Here is a 21,598-nt window from a genome sequence, read left to right on the forward strand (position 1 = left end):
AGCAGGAACTGGTGCAACTCATCGTTCATGAATGAGGATCCCCGGTCGCTGTGGACGTAGGCGGGTAAGCCAAACAAAGTGAAAATGGTGTTGAGGGCTTTGATGACGGTGGCAGACGTCATGTCGGGGCATGGGATGGCAAAGGGGAATCAGGAATATTCATCGACCACACTGAGGAAGTACGTGTTTCGGACGAGACGAAAATAGAATGTAATCGAATGTAATTAAGATAATTGGCAAAAGCGATATGAAACACTTTGTTAATCACAATATGGTGGAAGCAGATTCAGTCGTAAATATTGCAAGGGAATTGGATTAATTAAGGACATAGGTGAAGAGATTTTTTTTCTGAGGGTGATGGGTCTTTGAAATGTTCTTGGACAAAAGGTGGTGGATGTAGAGTCCTTGAATGCTTTGAAAGGTAGAAGGATTCTTGATAAACAAGAGGGGGAAAGGTTATTGGAGGTAGGCAAGAATGTGAAGTTGAGGTTACAATCCGATCAACTATGAACTTACTGAATGGCAGAGCAGGCTTGAGGGTTCAAGAGGCCTACTCCTAATTTGTGCGTTTGTACATAAAGATTTGAAAGCAAGAAAGAAATTAGTGATCCCTGGGATAGGGCAGGCAAGTGTGAGCTTAAATTTGGGGTAAATGAAGCACTGTTCTGAAGTCTGCCTGGACATAAAGCTGAATGGTTTGATTGTTAGAGGTCAGAGAGTGATGTAAACTGTTTTACTGAGAGGAAGGTGCCAGCGTAGACTGTATTACTGAGAGGAAGGTGCAAGGTATTCGTACTTGGAGACGATGGGACAGCAATTTCTGGGTTTGAAATTAATAGACTCGCAAGATCCCAGAAAGATGTATGTTGAATGTATCCGGTGTAAAGAGTTGTGCGGTAACTGTTCAAACTGTCCCTTCCAAGGAGAAAGGGGGGTGTGATCCAGGACATCCAGATACCAATGTTAATAAGCGACATGATTGCTGTGTTTTATATTGCTTTGTGGAGGAAGGCAAAATATACCATTTTCAATTAACACAGCAAAAGTCAACAAAAAATCTTGTACATTTTAAAAAAATTTGGAGTACCCAATTAGTTTTTTTCCAATTAAGGGGCAATTTAGCATGGCCAATCCACATAGCCTGCACATCTTTGCGTTGTGGGGGCGAAACCCATGCAAATACGGGTAAATGTGCAAACTCAACACGGACAGTGACCCAGAGCCATGATCGAACCTGGGACCTCGGTGCCATGAGGCAGCCGTGTTAACCCACTGCACCACCGTGCTGCCCTGAAATCTTGTACATTTAAACCAAGCTCTCTGTATCTGAATATGAAATCCCATAAAGATCCCCTAATTTTGTTAAACCTCCAGATATAACTACATAACATTTTGTATTTTTAATCTTCTTTTGCAGCTAATGACTAGAAAGCACTGTTGGCTAAACGCTACTTTCAGGCAACTTATACTTCAACTTAGAGAGGGAAACATTCCCATTTTACACTTGTCACCCATCATGCTCGCCACAGAATTACAGTCCACAGTTGCTTCCATAGTTCCAGTGGGTTCCCGTGCTGTCTGTTTGACAAATAGTAACCTCCAATTTACTGTCTGGAGATGCTTTCCTCAGTTTTGTAGAGTTTTGTAAATCTGTCACCAACAGCAAAGCCTGCCATAATGGTTCATAGAATCATGGAATTTACAGTGCAGAAGGAGGCTTCGGCCCTTGGAAAGAGCACCCTACTTACCTCATGCTTCCACCCTATCCCAGTAACCCCACTTAACCATTTTGGACTAAGAGCAATTTAGCATTCCCAATACACCTAACCGACACCTCTTTGAACTGTGGGAGGAAACCAGAGCACCCGGAGGAAACCCATGCAGACACTGGAAGAATGTGCAGACTCCGGGGACAGTGACCCAAGCCGGGAATCAAACCTGGGACCCTGGAGCTAACCACTGTGCGGCCCAGTACGGTTGTGCTTCCTCTCGTCTCTCTTTCTCCCCCCCCCCCCCCCCCCCCCCCCAAAACCCCTCATGACCATGTCCGGATTAATTTCCTGGAATCCTTGGATAGCTGAAGGATGCATCTCAACTAGACAGCATCTCCGGGGTCCAACTTTGGCAGCCCGCAAAGTCTCTAGCAGCCTTTTCTCTCTGCTGACCCCGCACAACTTCGGCTGTCCGACTATTTTCTTCATTGATTTGGAAGGAAGCATGATAACTCATCCTAAAAAAATTACTTCTGCCCTCCCTGTGGCAAAATGCTAATTGCCTAACTTGATCCCTTCAAAGGAAAGGACCAGTTAATAGCGCAACCGTTTAGAACCCACTTTTGTGGGATTTTGGTGACTCAGAATCTACTCATTGCAAACCCAGAGATTGCTGCTCTTGTCTCCTCATTGCAAACCCAGAGATTGCTGCTCTTGTCTCCCAAGTTTGAAGACATTGTATACCCTCTTCTCATTCTTCTCAGTAAAATCTAAGCCTTCCATTGATTTCCAACAATCAAACCAACCAAACTTGCTGTCAGGCAGACTGCAAGCGGTATCTCACAACCCCCTTAATTTACCCTAAATTTAAAGCCATGTCCCAAAATATAATTGTAGAAAGTGGTACTAATTGAACAAGAGGCAGCCAAGGCACCAGGACAAAATTGCCTCTTGCGGGATATCATTCTATAATTCTAAAAGAAATGCAGAGTGGATCAATTAACATTTCCAGACGTGCATCCACGTTTTTTAACAAATAAAAGTAAGCTTATTTTACTCTTCTTTTCTTTTAAATAATTTTTATTCAAAAAAATGTTCACATATTTTCAACAACAAACAAAACCCCCCCGTACAAAAATAAGAGAAACAACCAAAAATAACGCATAAATAAACAGATTATAGCTATATCACACATTCCCCCACACTACCTGCCCCCTATTAAACGATAATAAATACAATAGGAAACAAAGTACCCTCCCCCCTGGGCTGCTGCTGCTGCTGACCATCTCCTAACGTTCCACTCGAAAGTCTATGAACGGTTGTCACTGCCTGAAGAACCCTTGCACAGATCCTCTTAAGGCAAATTTTACCTTCTCTAATTTAATAAACCCTGCCATGTCGCTGATCCAGGCTTCCACACTTGACGGCCTTGCATCCTTCCACTGCAACAGAATCCGGGCTACCAGGGACGCAAAGGCCAGAATGCCGGCCTCTTTCGCCTCCTGCACTCCCGACTCATCCGATACCCCAAATATTGCAAGCCCCCAGCTCGGCTTAACCCGGATGTTCACCACCTTCGACACCGTCCTTGCAACGCCCCTCCAAAACTCATCCAGCGCTGGGCACGCCCAGAACATGTGGGCGTGGTTTGCTGGGCTCCCCGAACACCTCACACACCTGTCCTCTACCCCAAAAAACCGACTCAGCCTTGCCCCAGTCATGTGCGCCCTGTGCAGAACCTTTAAATTGTATCAGGCTAAGCCTGGCGCAAGAGGAGGAAGAATTTACCCTACCCAGGGCCTCCGCCCACGTACCCTCATCTATCTCCTCCCCAAGCTCCTCCTCCCATTTACTCCTCCACCGAGGCCTCTTCCTCCTCCTGCATCTCCTGGTAGATCGCCGAGTCCAACCCACGCCCCAAGAGCACCCTATCCTGGATCCTGCGTGCTGGCAATAGCAGGAATGTCCTCACCTGCCGTCTTATGAATGCCGTTACCTGCATGTACCTGAAGGCATTTCCAGGGGGGAGCCCAAATTTTTCCTCCAACGCCCCAAGGCTCGTGAACGTCCCGTCTATAAACAGGTCCCCATTCTTCTAATACCTGCCCTGTGCCAGCTCAGGAACCCCCCCATCCATTCTCCCCGGGACAAACCAATCGTTCTCTCGGATCGGGAATCACACCGAAGCCTCTACCTCCCCCCTGTGGTGTCTCCATTGCCCCCAAATCTTGAGGGACGCTGCCACCACTGGACTCGTGGTGTACCGTGTTGGTGGGAGCGGCAGCGGTGCCGTCACCAGCGCCCTCCGGCTCGTGCCCACACAGGACGCCATCTCCAGTCTCTTCCACGCCACCCCCTCAATTACCCACTTGCGTATCATCGCCACGTTGGCAGCCCAGTAGTACCCGCATAGATTAGGCAACGCTAGCCCTCCTCTGTCCCTGCTCCGCTCCAGAAACACCCTTCGCACCCTCGGGGTCTTCTTCGCCCATACACACCCCATAATGCTCCTGCTGACCCGCTTAAAAAAGGCCTCTTATTTTACTGTTTTATAACATCGTAAAGAAATGTCCGTGACATTGTTTCATTATGCCTGTACTAATGTTATTTGTCAGTGGTGCTTATTTTTAGATGTTTCATTGACATAACTCACTATTACTAAATTTCACTTGCATATCAATAAGGCTGATCTGTTAAATTTAGAAATGTATAAAAAAATAGAGCTTAGACTGAATATATTTTATACAAAATATATGCGATATTCACAATTCGTATGATAGTTGTATCATCTAAATACTCGTGTCTGTTGATCATCACTTGAAATTTGGGTTTGGAGTACAGTGGCTCTACTTAGTAATGTGCGTATGTAAAGATAAGATTGTTTTGTCTGATCAGGATCAGCACTTCTGGCAACAATAAATGTAATATTTAATATAAGAAAATAATGATGTTTAAAATACAGTATGGACTCAAATAGGAGCAGCTTAACATCAAAATAATTAGTAGAATTAGAACTAACGACAGTAAAATACGAGTATACCTACGAGTATACAGAGGTAACAACTAATGGCACCACAGCGTTTACTGATGACAAGAAGATGCATAACAATAACACTTCCCCTCCCCCTAAATTTTAACCTCCCTTCAAGACCTAAATACAAATAAACTAATGCCTTCATTATACATCAGTCTTTCAGGAGCTTTGCAATTACGCTGTAATCTGTGTAGTACCACTGATGATTCCGTCAACTCTGTGATGTTTGACTTCGTTCAACTGAACTTGTGGGTGAAGGAGTAGGTTGAGTATCTGTTGAGTGTCCCGCTCCAGAAATAGAGTCCATTGGAAATCCTGGTACAAAAGGAACTATTTATTGTAGAATTTCCACAGCCACATTTCCTTCTACAGTATTGTGTTATCTGGAACATTTGCGTCTCCAAGCCATGGCATGGACAAACACTATTTTTTTTTTGAAATAATTTTTATTGAAAAATTTTGATTTTATACAACATTGACACACCTTAGTAAAATACCGAAAGTAACAATAATATTAACAATCATATACATTCGCGCGCGCACCCCCCCACCCCCCGGGTTGCTGCTGCTATTGACCAAGTTACCTATCTCTGAGCCAGGAAGTCCAGAAAAGGCTGCCATCGTTTATAGAACCCCTGTATTGATCCTCTCAGGGCAAATTTGACCTTTTCCAATTTAATAAATCCCGCCATGTCACTGATCCAGGTCTCCACGCATGGGGGCCTTGCATCCTTCCACTGTAACAGAATCCATCGGCGGGCTACTAGGGACGCAAAGGCCAGGACACCGGCCTCTTTCGCCTCCTGCACTCCCGGCTCTACCGGAACTCCAAAGATCGCGAGTCCCCACCCTGGTTTGACCCTGGATCCAACCACCCTCGACACCGTCTCCGCCACCCCCTTCCAGAATTCTTCCAGTGCTGGGCATGCCCAGAACATATGGGCGTGGTTCGCTGGACTCCCCGAACATCTGGTGCACCTATCCTCACCCCCAAAGAACTTACTCATCCTGGTCCCGGACATGTGGGCCCGGTGCAGCACCTTAAATTGGATGAGGCTAAGCCTCGGACAAACACTATTTTTAAATTTGAAGTATCCAATTCATTTTTTTCCCCAAGCAAGGGGCAATTTATCATGGCCAATCCATCTATCCTGCATAACTTTAGGTTGTGGGGGTGAGGCCCAAGCAGACACTGAGAGAATGTGCAAACTTCACACGGACAGTGACCCGGGGCTGGGATCGAACCCGAGTCCTCGGTGCTGTGAGACAGCAGTGCTAACCACTGAGCCACCTTGCCGTCCCAGTCTGATAATCCTAAATGGGATACATTTCACCCAACTCAATCTTTTATACACTGTTACTGATTCAGATGTAGGTTCCAATTGAATAATTGTAGCCAAAATGCAGTTTGACTGCAATACACCAAGAATCCAAAGTCCACAATATTTTGAATGGGACATAAACTTATTCATGCTCGGTGCTGTGCACTGTGTTTTAGCTATGTAGTTGATCAGTGGGTCGTGGTACTTCAAGATGCCAAATATTATATAAATGTGAAAACCCTCCTGTAGTGTCTGGAGCAATTGAATAGCAATTCGATTATGGAGTGCCTATTTGAGTTGTGCACTTCAGAGGATCACAGCTTCGTAGTATTGTCCTAGGTAATTCTTCACTTTACCCTCAATCATCAGCAACATGACAGAAGGGGTTATTCAGTGCTGTCAAACAGCATGTACTCACCATAACTTGCTCACCGACACTAGTTTTGGTTCAGGCAGGACCACATGGCTCCGATGAGCAACTTGGTGAAACGGGCACAATTCCAAAGGAGAGGTGAGAGTTACTGTCCTTGACATCGAGGCTGCATTTGGATAAGCGGGCATCACTGAGCCTGTGACTACGTGGCAAGTAACATTTGTACCAAACAAATGCCAGTCAATGGGCATCTCCAACAAGAGAGATGGTCTCCCCATTCTCCTTGACATTCAATGGCATCAAAGTCATTACACTAATGTACACTAACCACTGACTGGAATGGCTGCACGGGATTTCTCTAAGGAATGCTGCCCTGTGCTTCCAGTCAAGGTACTTGCAAAACCATGCAAAGACTGATTGCCATTTCTGGTAAGGACCAAGAGACATAAGGGCGTTCTCCTCTCCAAGACCCTGCATATCATGGCCTAGATAGGCCAGTACATCCTGTCCTCTTGAAATACACACATTTGGGACTTACAGGCTTGCTACCAGCTTTTATTGTTCGGTCTGGTGTGTGTGGTGTGAGAAACAGCTGAACATTTCCCACACAAATAAAATACAATAACTGATGCAGGGCCCCTGCAAATGTAGCCAGCTTTTGCAGGAGCATTTAAAACTCTTTTTGTGAAAATTGAAAATCCAGCAGAAGGATGGCAACTGCAAAAGAACTGAAATCCTACCAAAATTCGCACACCTGAACCAGAGTCAACTGTTTGCCATTAGAAGCTAACTATACTGAAACAATTGTAACAGCCGCAACATGCCATCTACTCCTTGCAAATAGAGGACTGTTCCATATAATTAAAAAAAATATTTACTTCTAATTGACTCCATTCTTGTCTTAAAGGGAAAATATTGGAAAATCTCAGCAGGTCTGGCAGCATCTGTAAGGAGAGAAAAGAGCGAACGTTTCGAGTCTAGTTGATCCTTTGTCAAAGCTAAAAGGCATAGAAAGTGGGACATACTTATACTGTATGGTGAGGGAATGAAAGATGAGTCATAGCCACAGAAACCAAGGGAAAAGAGTGCTAATGGCAGTTCCCAGAGAGAATAAAAGGTGCAAAAGGCCAAACAGCGGACAAACTAAAATCAGAGGATAAGTTGTGACAGATGTTGGGGGGGGGGGGGGGGGAGGGGGAAGCAAAGGGGAGAAAAGGTAAAGAGAGTGGGGTAGAGTAGAGCTAATCATCTGAAGTTGTTGAATTCGATGTTGAGACCGGAAGGCAGTAGCGTGCCTAACCGGAAGTTGAGATGCTGTTCCTCCAGTTTGCGTTGAGCTTTATTGGAACATTGCAGAAGGCCAAGGACAGATATATGGGCATGGGAGCAGGGTCCTGTGTTAAAATGGGAAGGTCAGGATCCTGAATGCGCACAAACTGAAGATGCTCAGCAAAGCGATCACCCAGTCTACATTTGGTGTCTGCGACATACTGAGACTTTTATCCATTCTTCTCTCTTCCGAATGACTAGATACAATTTCACGGACCTTTTTTAAGTATTTAATAAACAATATTAGCTCAAGAAAGCCTGGTTGAATTGGCTCCTTTTTTAATTGGGTCTGGAAAGATCTCCACGGGAAATGGAATCTTGTTCGATTAAATCTTTGTTGCTACCAACAGAGGGTGGGTTGAATAGAAATACTGAGCCAATCCTTCTCTCTCTCTCTCTCTCTCTCTCTCTCTCTCTCTCTCTCTCTCTTCCCCCCCCCCCCCCCCCCTCTCGCCCAAACCTGTGGTTGTGGCAATTTCGGGGGCGGGGGGGGGGGGGGTCTGTTACCTAGCCAGACAGTACCAAATCAAGGTTCTCAGCCCAGATCAATAACGTCTGGGGAAGGTTGTAACAGTAGGTGTGGGCAATAAATGCTGACTTTGCCTATGATGTCTTTGAGTGAATTCTTTTTTTAAAAAAAGCACCATTAATTTCACATTTTTAACGCAACCTTTGATAGTCTCTAGTGACATTGTGAGGCCAGCCAACACTGAATGTTGGGCATGTCATAAATATTTAAATGAACTCATCTCGTAGTTTACTTGTGCACCGTGCATGCAGTCCTCCTGGCCCTTATTTGATTTTTAATGCAAATAATCTATCCCCTAACTATGGATATCATGTAATAATCTTGGGTGGTTATTAATTTGGCAAGAAGGAATGCTGCATTGTCAACGGTGCTGTGTTTCGCAAGAGACCGTAAAAGAGAACACAGACTCACAGACGTGGGGGGACAGATTTGTTTGTGCTAAGTGACGTGGGGAGACAGATTTGTTTGCGCTAAGTGAATGCGCAATGTTCCAGGAGTTATACTGGTACGACGCATTTGATAAAGAAAAAATGGCATTTATATAGCACTTTATCCTAAAGCATTTCACAATCAATAAATTACTTTTGAAATCTGGCTACTATTGTTAAAACAAAGCAGACCATTTGCACAGAAAAGGATTTTGCAACCAGCAAACAGGATGACTGAGCAACAGAGGGCAGTAGTAAGAAGTGACTGAGATTCTGGGAGAAGTCGGCTCGCTTACCACAAAAGAGAAAGAGAGGCTGTTAGGTAATTGTTTGTTGCTTAGAAACAGCAACGCCTCAACAGTGTGCATCATCTTGATCAATAAAGATGGCAGGGTCTCTTGGAAAGCTTGTGATGTGTCTGGCATGCAAGATGCGGGGTGTTTTGTATCCACAAGACATCCGGGACAGTCCTATTTGCAAGAAGTGCCAGAGGATAGCAGTCCTTGAACAGCATGAGGCTGATTGGATCAGTGATTCTTCACTTTGCATCATAGAAGAGGGAGAGAGATTTCTGGAACAGTCTTACCAGAGGGTGGTCACTCCACATTGTGATAGGCAAGCAAGGAGGAGTGTAGGGATAGCAGGAGAGTGGATGACCATTCGTAAAAAGGAAAAGAGACAGCAGGTCCAGAACTCAGGACTCTTTGGAGCTGTCTAACAGGTATGACATTTTACATGCCTATGAAGAAGCAAAATGACGGAATCAGGCATAGATGACTCGTGGGAAAATAATAGTACCATGGTGCCTGAGGCTACTCTGAGAAAAGAGAGGGAGGCTGGTCGACAGATTATAAAGGTGATAGTAGTTGGTGACTCCATAGTTCGAGGGACAGACAGTGTTAGTTTGCAGCCGAGACAGTGAGTCCCATATGGTCTGTTGCCTCCCGGGTGCAAGGGTTCGGGACATAACTGATTGTCTGGACAAATTTCTGAAAGGGAGGACAATCAACCAGAGATTGCCATTCATGTGGGGACCAACAACCTAGGAAGGGACAGTTTTGACATGTTGCAGGACCTTTTTCAGGAGTTAGATTGAAACATAGTACCTCCAGGGTCATAATCTCAGTAATATTACCTGGGGCAGCACGGTGGCACAGTGGTTAGCGCTGCTACCTCACAGCTCCACTGTCCCAGGTTCTATTCTGGCCTCTGGTGACTGTCTGTGTGGAGTTTGCACTTTCTCCCGGGTCTGTGTGGGTTTCTTCCGGGTGCTCGGGTTTCCTCCCACTGTCCAAAGAACTGCAGGTTAGATGGATTTGCCATGCTAAATTGCCCCTTGGTGTCCTTTAGGTTAGGTGGTATTGGGTTACGGGGATCGGGTAGTGGCCGTGGGCTGAGGTAGGGTGCTCTTTCCAAGGGCCGATGCAGACACTATGGGCCGAATGGCCTCCTTCACTGTAAATTCTGTGATCTATGCCACAAGTTTCATCATTTGGGAAAATGCCGGTAAATGCATGGCGTGAGGGATGGTGTTGAAGTGATGTTACACCGCTACACCTTCCTTTTTGAGTACCCAATTATTTTTTTTCCAATTAAGGGGCAATTTAGTGGGGCAATTTAGTGTGGCCATTCCACCTAACATGCACATCTTTGGGTTGTGATGTGTGGTTGGGGGGGGGGGGGGGGTTTGGAGGAGGAGAAGAGAGAAATGTGCAAACTCTACACAGACAGTGACCCGGGGCCAGGATCGAACCCGCGTCCACAGTGCTGTAGACAGCAGTGCTAACCACTATGCCACTGTGCCGCCCACCATAGGAGATTTACGAGAATACCAGGAATGAGGAATTTTAAATAAAAGGAAAGATTGGAGAAATTGGGCTTGTTCTCCTTGAAGCAGTTGGAGCAGAGACGTTTAAGAGGCGACCTTATTGAGGTGTTCAAAATTCTGAACAATTTTGACCGGGTAACCGTTTCCACGAGTTGGTATATCAGTGACATGGGGGTCACAATTTCAAGATAGCAAGAGAGCTAGGAGTGAGATGAGGAGAAATTTCTTCACTCAGGAGTTGTTGGAGTTTGGAATGTGCTGCCTGGAGAGGGGTGGAGATGGATTCCATAGGAAATTTTAAAAGAGAGTTTGATAAATATTTGAAAGTGATGAATTTATACGGCTACAGAGATAGACTGGGACTAGGTAGGTTCTTTTGGGAGCCGGTGCAGACATGATGGGCCAAATGGCCTCCTGCGCTGTAAATAACAAACAAACACACCCGATAATCTCCTTTTTTGGTGAAATTTGTTTTAGAAAAAAGAGGTTAAGACATGAGGGGGGGTGGAAATCTCTGCTGTGCGAATAGTACACTGGGGGCTTTCCCCTCAATAAATGCAGTGTCATTATGTGCTAAGTTCACACTAAGTGAGAACAACTATGTTTCCTTGAATGAACTGCCCAAAGCAAGAGTCAGAAACTTAAGTCTCGAGTGATGTGCAATCATCATCAGAGGAACATATTTGAATAATAATTAACTCCAAGGGAGTTGCAGTGGAATGGTGTTTGATACTAAAGCTTAATGACATCAAGCTTTGCTTTCGCCTTGATTTGGATTCTGCTGTAATTTTTGCATTGCTTGGTGCTCTGGACACGATTTTGTGATTGCTGTTTCAATGACGTGTTAATCCATTCATTTTAGCACTTTGTGTTTAAATAATACCGATCAGGAAATATAGGTTTGTTGTTTGTTAAGAATAGGCAAACGTGAGCAGCATGTTTTATAGAATGGCATTCTAAAATTCATTATTGAAGAATGCAATAAGTTGAAAGGATTTCTGACTTGATCATGAAAATTAAAGCCATTTTCATCAAAGACTGGACTCATTCTTGTGCCTAATAACTTAACAAAGCTTAGTTTAGGACCAGTCAAAGAAAGCAGGCAAAGTTAGGAATTGACTTAATTATCCTTAATTGCGAATAACTCGGTAAATCTGACTGTCCCCACTGGCAATACCCTTTTAAATTAATGTTCTGGTACATTGTCTTAAACAATAGATTTAATGCATTGGGAAATGGCTAGCGTGCTTCATATTCCCAGTGGGAAATTGTCCTGTGGATTACCACCTACAGTATAGAGGAAATTAGCTTGCAAATTGTGGATAGCGACTTCCCTTACTGCTAAATAGAAATATGTATTTTGTCAGTTAGACCCGTTGCTAATTTTCCATGTATTCTAAATAATGATCATGGTGTTGGGAAAAACAATTTAAAAACCAAATTATAGGAGTAAAACACCTGCTTGTAGTGATAGAAATTGCTGTTAATTGTATCATTGTGTATTGTATGCATTCAACCTCTTTGATTTGCTGTGAAATTTTAACACGCATGGTTTGGCAGCTGTAAGAAATGTACATTCTTTCTGCCTGGTCTACTTACAAAATTAGTTCTTAAATTTGCTATGATGCTAATGCATAATTTCATAGATCGTTGATTTGACAACTTAGCATCAATGGTCACCTGCATTTCAGCTGGAGGGAGTACTTGTGTGAGTGTTTTGAATTGTAAAATGCTGCATGTTCCAGGGTGGCAACATCCAGGGGTTTTATTAAAAATACATTGATCATAACTACACATAAGTACTTTTCATGAAACTAAGGCATATTGCATGCATGAGAGGGCTGGAGGAATTTATAGATACAAATACAAGGCTGATGTGAAATTTAAATGGTTTTAAGCACTTTTAAAGTAAAATTCTAACATCAAGAATATAGCAAACTTTGTATGTATATCTTCATTGTCAAGTTAATAAGGTGATTTGAACTGCACAGTATTTTCTAATTTATAGCATTTTATAAATATTGCATTGTATAAGCAATTATACACTGCTTGGTTAACAGAATGAACTAACAACACAGTAGGAAAATCTGTTTTCATTGGGGTTGCTTAGATTTAACTGCAGCTGGAGCTACTGAAATCTTAGAGCCCTGCTTTTATCTGAATTACATCCAGCCTTATCTCTCCATCTCCCATGATCTGATGACACTGTCGTGGTATGACAATGTATTGCATGACTATAATCCCCAATAATGCATTTTTCATGTGGATTGCATCGCTACATTAAATGTAACATAAATTAAGTGTCAGTTTATATTGATACTGAACCAAAATAGAAAGTTGGTTCCCTCACCAAAGAATACAGATTTTTGTTCCAGTTGCTAAATTCTTGCAACCAGCACAAAGGCACATTCCAGCACGTAAAACTGAAAAGATTGTATGAGACGGGAAGACTGTCTCCAAACAATCAAAGCTGTTTGTTTGGTACAATTATGGTACAGAATTAATTCCATCGTCTAAAGGTAGTGGAAACCATATTGTACTTGTGCAGTATTTGAGTATGCATAGTGTTAAATGCTGGAGTGTTTTCTAAAACTGGCAGCGCTCATTTAAATTAATATACCAAACTAGTGAGCAGATCAAACTGCTGTTCTTTGTATGTTGTCTTGACAAAAGCAGTTAAGTGATTTCTCGGTTCCTGAGAAAGGCACAGTACAGTTGCTGGAAGTTCCTGTAGTTCATGCATACCATTTCAGTCTCCCATACATTTTCTTGTATATAAATGATGTGCATTTATATAACAATCATTAGCATTAACAGTCAGATCATAAACCACTTTTGTGATTTTTGTTTTTTTCAATATGTATTCTGTCAATACAGGGTGAAATATCACCCTATATTTCTGAGTTTTTCCCAAAATATCCTAAACTGTTTAGGGTTTAACCCTTTGAGGATGAGAGCAAAATATTACCCTAATAATGAAATGTTTAATATTGTTCACATTTACATTCATTTGGAATGCAATTTGATTCTCTATCAAATGCAGTGTAGTATAATCAGTCTTAAGTGACATTAATCAAATTGGGGTACTTTGTAAATTGAAGGTAATTTGTCCTGAAAGGATTAAGCAGATGTTTTGTGGAATTTGTGTGTCTGCACTTGTTCTCGGGACTGATTTTGGTCAATGCCTTAACTTTTTCCAGGGAAAGGTAGCCCAAACAGCATGCATGTCAGCCTGTAAGCACCTATCCACATCTTTAATGCAGATGCTTCTGGATGCTGAAGTGAAGCAGATAAGCATGGGAGCCATTCAACAGTTCAACCTGGATGTTATTCAGTGTGAACGTAAGTCGAACTTTATTTAGCCTAATGGAGTTGAACAAATTATTTTAACAGCATTAATTTGATCAAACTGAGTTATGTTGATGCCAGATGTGCATAAATCTGCCACTAGAGTTAAAAAGCTTGCAGGCTTATGTGATCTCAGTAGCATGTGTGAGCACATACAATGATGCAGCTTTATTACTCTGAGACGGGGTAGTGACCTACGAATGGGATTTTCTTTCATATATTTACTATAAAAATAAATATGATTGCTGTAAATGTAAATAACAGCTCGTGTTCTGAACTGGATATTATCTTAGAAACCCCACATCTTTAAATGGAGGTTGATCTGTAGCATTGCTCATATCTTTGTGACATTTTCTCTGTCTCTTTAATTGTTTCTGTTACTCTGTCCCTCCTACTGCTCGATCCCATGTTTGGTCTATCTTTCTGTAGCCCTGTCACAATGTTTTATCGTTGTTGTGACCATCTTTCTGCTGGGCCCGGCTTTTCCCTCACACTATCTGTAAAGCTCTCAATTATTTGTGGGTACCTGTCACTTTGATCACATACTACTCTCGAGTATTACAAAAAAAAGTGCCACTTGACCTCCAAGAAGAGAAAAAGGAGAGCAGTGTTGGTGCTATGACTTGGTCCATCACATGGAACAGCTATATTGTGTCGTCTCTTCAGGGAGCCTTTCCTGTTTGTGTGAAACAGCCCACAGAGGATTGTATCTAGTCTGAAGGGTAGGATCATAGTTTGAGGAGTGATATAGGTCTGTATAATTTGATGTGCAGGTTATGTGGATTGGCCATTCTAATTTGCACCCTAATGCCCAAGGATATACAGGTTGGGTGGATTGACCATGGGACAGTTGAGTGGGCCTAGGTAGAATACTCTTTTTGTGGTGGTTCGGTGCAGTCTCGATGGCCAAATTACCACCTTCCGCACTGTAGAGATTCTAAGGAATTAACACTTGCCTTTTTCATGCATTAATTTAATTGTGCCTACCTTCAAAGTGTCTGTCTCTAAAAATAGTGTGACTTTCATAAAAAGGGTGGTGGCATGTTGACGAAGTGGTTAGCACTGCTGCCTGACGGTGCGAGGACCTGGGTGCGTGCAGAGTTTGCATATTCTCACCATGTCTGTGTGCCCCCCCCCCCCCTCCCCCCCGCAACCATGGCAGGATTGGCCATGCTAAATTGCTCTTTAATTGTAAACATATTTTTTAAATAATTTCATAAAAGTGGGTACGGAGAGGAAAAGAATGAGCTCTGGGGAGGACTTTGTGGAGCTTGGCAGGATAGCCATCAGGCCCCAAGGTTTTCCAAAGTTGGGGGATTTCTACTGTCTGCTGAGCCTCACTGGTTCAAAGCAGGAATCTGAATTTTCTTAGAGTTATAGAGGAGATGGATAAAATTTGTGCAGTTTCTCAGGATGTACAAAAAAATTCAAGGGCCAGGATGAGGTGCAATAGGTCACAAACCAGGTTTATCTCAATAGTGTCTGATGAGGTCACCATTAACTTTACTCTATTGAGGGCAGTACGGTGGCGCAGTGGTAGCACTGCAGTCTCACGGCGCTGTGGTCCCAGGTTTGATCCCGGCTCTGGGTCACTGTCCGTGTGGAGTTTGCACATTCTCCCCGTGTTTGCGTGGGTTTCGCCCCCACAAACCAAAGATGTGCAAGGTAGGTGGATTGAACATGCTAAAATTGTCCCTTAATTGGAAAAAAAAAAATGAATTGGGTACTCTAAATTTATTTTCAATAAACTTTACTTTATTGATGCAGTTAATGCTAAAGGGTCCATGTGACGAGTTTCCCTAGCTTGTTAATCTATTTGTAGTAGTTGGCTTTGATATACCAGAGAGACTTTTCAGCACCCATTAATAGGAGGCTATTTAGTTCCTTCTGCCTTGCATCTGTGCCTTTCAGTGCTCTCCATTCAATCTCTTTTGTGTTCAGTTCCTAAATCCTTTTACCTTTTGTTCCAGGTCTCTCTGGAGCTCTTTGTTTTTTCGTGGAGGAAAATGTGATGATATGACGCATGAGAGACTGTTATGGTACTTTCCCACTGTAGTATGAAGGAGGTGGAGTTCATTGTGGGGAAAGGCAAATTAGAATATTTTCTTCATTTATGCACCTTAGAGCACCAAAGGAACAAAGGGATTTGGGTGCCCATGTACACTAATCACAAAGCTAGTAAATAGGCAGAAAACTGAAAGGTAATCTTGACCCTTACTCAAGGGAATTGCATCACAAAAGTGAGGAAGGAATGCTTCACTTTTACAGACCTTTGACTAAACGTCATCTATAATACTGTGTTCAGTTTTGCTCACTGAACACCAAGAAAGATATATTGGCCTTGGAGGATGATACCAGGGATTAAATTAAATTCCGGAGGGATTTCTTAAAAACTTAGTTTGTATTCGCTTGAGTTCAGATGGTTGATGGGCAACTTAAAGAAAGAAAGAACTTGCATTTGTACACTACCTTTCACAACCTCGGGATGTCAAAAAACACCTCTGCTTATTAAGTATTTCCCAATTGTAGCCACTGCTAGAGAAAGCTGTCAGACATGCAAACATATGAATTAGGAGCAGGCGTAGGCAACTTGGCCTCTTGATCCTTCTCTGTCATTTAATAAGATTGTGGCTGATCTAATTTTAACCTCCATCTTTACATTCCTGCCTACTCCCGCTAACCTTTTATCCCCTTTCCTAACAAGGGTCTATCTACTTCTCCCTTAAAGATATTTAACCACCTTTTGAGCAAAAGAATTGTAAGTGTCTTAACCCTCAGAAATTTTACCTCCTCTCTATCTGAAATAGGCCACCCTTATTGTTCAATATTAATCTTTATTGTCACAAGTAGGCTTACATGGCAATGAGGTTACTGTGAAAAGTCCCTAGTCGCCACATTCTGGCACCTGTTCGGGTACACAGAGGGAGAATTCAGAATGTCCAAATCAGCTAACAGCACATCTTTCGGGACTAGTGGGAGGAAACCGGAGCACCCGTAGGAAACCCACGTAGACACTTGGAGAACGTGCAGGCTCCACACAGACCGTCACCTAGACGGGAATCGACCCTGGGACCCTGGCACTGTGAAGCCACAGTGTTAAACACTGTGCTACCGTGCTGCCTACTCCTAATTCATATATTAATCTTCATTTGGAGAGGTAAGGATTAATTGAGAACAGTCAGCATGGTTTTGTTAAGGTGTGGTCATGTCTGACTACTTGATTTAATTTTTCAAAGAGGTGACCAGATGTGTAGATGAGGGAAATGCATTTGATAAGGTCCCACATGGGAGATTGATGGCGAAGGTAAGAGCCAATGGGATCCAAGGAACTTTGGCATATTGGATCCAGAACTGGCTGAGTGGCAGGAAGCAGAAGGTGATGGTTGAGGGGTGTTTTTCCGACTGACAGCCTGTGTCCAGTGGGGTCCCACAGGGATCTGTGTTAGAGCCCTTGCTTTTTGTGGTTTATATAAATGATAGACATGAATGTAGGAGGGTTGCTCAGTAGGTTCGCAAATAATACAAAATTTGGTGGGATGGTTAATAGTGCGGACGATAACCTTGGTTAGGAGGATATAGATGGGCTGGTAAGTGGCAAATGGAATGCAATCCAGATAAGTGTGAGGTGATGCACTTGGGCAGGACAAACAAGGCAAGGAATACATGATATCTGAGAACCTTGGGAGGTATCAAGGGTCAGAGCGACCTTGGTGTGCATGGACACCTGTCCCTTAAGGTATCCGAGCAAGTGGATAGAGTGGTTAAGAAGGCATATGGTAGGGCAGCACGGTGGCGCAGTGGGTTAGTCCTGCTGCCTCACGGCGCCGAGGTCCCAGGTTTGATCCTGGCTCTGTGTCACTGTCCGTGTGGAGTTTGCACATTCTCCCCGTGTCTGTGTGGGTTTCGCCCCCACAACGCAAAGATGTGCAGGGTAGGTCGATTGGCCACGCTAAATTGCCGCTTAATTGGAAAAAATTAATTAGGTACTCTAAATTTATTTAAAAAAAGAAGAAAAAAGAAGGCATATGGTATACTTTATTAGTCAAGGAATAGAGTTTAAGAGCATGTGAATTATGCTAGAACTGTATAAAACATTGGTTAAGCCACAGCTAGAGTATTGTGTGCAGTTTTGGAATCTGCATTATAGGAAGGGTGTGATAGCACTGGAAAGGGTGCAGAGGAAATTTACCCGCATGTTGCCTGGGCTGGAGAGTTTTAGCTATGAAGAGAGATTGGCTAGACTGGGGTTGTTTTCCAAGAGATTGGATAGACTGGTTGTTTTCCTTGGAGCAGATGAGATGAGGGGGACATGATTTGAGATCTATAAAATAATGAGGGACATAGATAAGAGGAGACAGGAAGAAATTTAGCGGAGGGATCAATGACCAGTGGGGCATAGATTTACGGTAAGGGGCAGGAGGTGTAGAAGGGATGTGAGAAAAAACTTTTTCAGCCAGAGGGTGGTGGGAGTGTGGAACTCACTGCCTGAAAAGGTAGTGGAGGCAGAGACCCTCATAACATTTCAGTATTTAGATGTACACTTGCAACACCAAGGTATACAAGGCTATGGGTGAAGAGCTGGAAAATGGGATTAGAATAGTTAGATGGTTTTGACCAGTGCCGAAGGGATGGGCCGAAGGGCCTTTCTGTGCTGTAGACCTCAATGAAAAGAAAAATGAAAATCGCTTATTGTCACGAGTAGGCTCAATGAAGTTGCTGTGAAAAGCCCCTAGTCGCCACATTCGCCTGTCCGGGGAGGCTGGTATGGGAATCGAACCGTGCTGCTGGCCTGCTTGGTCTGCTTTAAAAGCCAGCGATTTAGCCAAGTGAGCTAAACCAGCCCCTCTGCTCAATGACTCTGACACCCACCAGTTCCCCTTTATTCACTGTACCCATTGCCTCTTCAAAGAACTCCAATAAATTAATGATTTCCCTTTCACATAACCATGTCGACTCTGCCTGATACTTTGAATTTATTACTCAGCAGTGTCTTGTTACAATATATTTAATAGCTTCAAGCCCTTCCCCTATGACAGATAAATAAATAAATAATCTTTATTGTCACAAGTAGGCACATATTATTGTCACAAATAGGCACACATTAACACTAATGAAGTTACTGTGAAAAGCCCCTAGTCGCCACATTCTGGCGCCTGTTCGGGTACACAGAGGGAGAATTCCGAATTCTCAGCTGGTACAGGAATTGAACCCATGCTGCAGGTCTTGTTGAATCACAAACCTGCTGTCTAGCCCATTAAGCTGAACCAGCCCCCATGTTAAGCTAACTGGCCTATTGTTTCTACTTTCTGTCTCCCTTTTTTAAAAAACAAAATTAATTACATTGGAATAGAATAGAATTCCTACAGTGCAGAAAGAGGCCATTTGGCCCATCAAGTCTGCACTGACCCTCTGAAAGAACAGCCCACCTAGACCCACTCCCCTGCCCTATCCCCATAATCGTATCTAACCTGCACGTCCTTGGACACTAAGGGGTAATTTAGCATGGCCAATCCACCTAACATGCATGCCATTGGACTTGGACTGTGGGAGGAAACCGGTGCACCTGGAGGAAACGGGCAGACACCGGGAAACAAGTACAAACCCCAACCGATAGTCTCCTAAGTTCGGAATTGAACCTGGGTCCCTGGCACTGAGGCAGCAATGCTAACCGCTGTGCTATTTTCCAATCGAATAGAACATTGGGCAGCACGGTAGCACGGTGGTTAGCATAAATGCTTCACAGCTCCAGGATCCCAGGTTCGATTCCCGGCTGGGTCACTGTCTGTGCGGAGTCTGCACGTCCTCCCCGTGTGTGCGCGGGTTTCCTCCGGGTGCTCCGGTTTCCTCCCACAGTCCAAAGATGTGCGGGTTAGGTGGATTGGCCATGCTAAATTGCCCGTAGTGTCCTAAAAAGTAAGGTTAAGGGGGGGGGGGGGGTTGTTGGGTTACGGGTATAGGGTGGATACGTGGGTTTGAGTAGGGTGATCATGGCTCGGCACAACATCAAGGGCCGAAGGGCCTGTTCTGTGCTGTACTGTTCTATGTTCTATTCCCAAATTCATCGAATTTTGGAAAATCTAAACCAATCTCACTAGTTTTAAAAGCCTTAAATAAAATCCGCCAGGACCTGCCGATAAATTGCTAAGTACCACTTGCCTGGTGATTGTCATTTTGTTCCCTTCCTTCCAATTCCACTTTTGTGAAGTTACTATACTCTATAGTGACGACCAATGCAAAGTACCTGTTTCATTAATCTACCTCCTCGTTTTTCATTGTTAAGTCCCCACTTTCTATCGGACCAAGCTCATTTTGTTAGCTCTTTTTAAAAATATCTATAGAAGCTGTTACTATCTATCCTTATATTTCTAGCCAGCTTTCTCTCGTACCTTATTTTATTTTATTTTTTATAAATTTAGAGTACCCAATTCATTGTTTTTTTTTCAATTGAGGGGCAATTTAGCGTGGCCAATTCACCTACTCTGCACATCTTTTGGGTTGTGGGGACGAAACCCACGCAAACATGGGGAGAATGTGCAAACTTCACATGAACAGTGACCCAGAGCCGGGATCGAACCTGGGACCTCGGCGCCGTGAGGCAACAGGGCTAATCCACTGTGCCACCGTGATGCCCTGCTTTCTCTCATGCCTAATTTTTTTTTCTTTTTCCATCCTTACTAATCATCTATTTTTTACGTTCTGTCCAATTATCTGACCTTCCACCCATCTTTGCACAATTATATATTTTTTCTTTAAATTTGGTACGATATTTAACTTTTTCTAGTTAATTAGATGCTGGGTCCTCCACTTGGATTTTTTTCTTTTTCATGGGAGTGTGACTTTTCTGTGTATCCCGAAATATTCCTTTTAAATGTCTATCACTGCACCTCTGTTGACCTATTCTTTAATCTAATTTGCCAGTTCTATTCCAATCCTGGACCAGAACCCAACAGTTACTGGGATACTGGACAGATACCCCAATATTTTATTTATTTGTGAGGATGTGAGGTAAGAATACTTTGCTCCAGGAGTGATTCCACTCAGGATATGGTGGCAATTTAGCTGATCGTTATGCCATTGTGGAACCGTACTTTAAAATATTCATTCGTAGGACAGCACGGTGGCGCAGTGGTTAGCATTGCCGCTTCAGGGCGCCAAGGTACCAGTTCGATCCTGGCTCTGGGTCACTGTTTGCATATTCTCCCCGTGTTTACGTAGGTTTCGCCCCCACAACCCAAAGATGTGCAGGCTAGGTGGATTGGCCACACTAAATTGCCCCTTAATTGGAAAAAATGAATTGGGCACTCTAAATTTAAAAAAAAAAAGTTCCATTCGAAGGCTATCATTTATTGTCCACCCATAATTTCTCTCGAGATGGTGATGGCAAGCAGTCGTCTTGAACCGGTATGGTCCATGTAGATTTTTGGAGAGAGAAAAAGTTGATGTTTCAATTCAATGATGAAAGGGAAACCAGACTATGGAGTCTGGTCTACTGAGTATTGCCAACACTTTCAGTTTTAATTTTAAATTTCCATATCTGCAGCAAGTTCCCTTTTCAAATTCCGTTTTTGTATGCAGTTATTTTTCAGTGCACATTTCCATTTTCTTTTTGCACAGATGCAGACATGTGCCGACACCTTTAAGCTGCATCCAGGTAGCTTGCCACGAACATCAATCCACAGAATTCTGTTTGTGTGA

General features: G+C 43.3%; 1 protein-coding gene across 1 annotated transcript in view; it reads left to right on the plus strand.

Moving 5' to 3' along the window:
• Positions 1–21,598, plus strand: part of LOC119950879 (exocyst complex component 6-like) — a 232,849-nt gene that overhangs the window by 142,568 nt on the left and 68,683 nt on the right. The window contains 1 exon segment of the mRNA XM_038773764.1: positions 13,756–13,897. Within this exon segment, the coding sequence (XP_038629692.1) occupies positions 13,756–13,897 (142 nt within the window).

The sequence above is a fragment of the Scyliorhinus canicula genome, chromosome 16 (assembly GCF_902713615.1).
Source record: "Scyliorhinus canicula chromosome 16, sScyCan1.1, whole genome shotgun sequence".
Taxonomy (NCBI): Eukaryota; Metazoa; Chordata; class Chondrichthyes; order Carcharhiniformes; family Scyliorhinidae; genus Scyliorhinus; species Scyliorhinus canicula.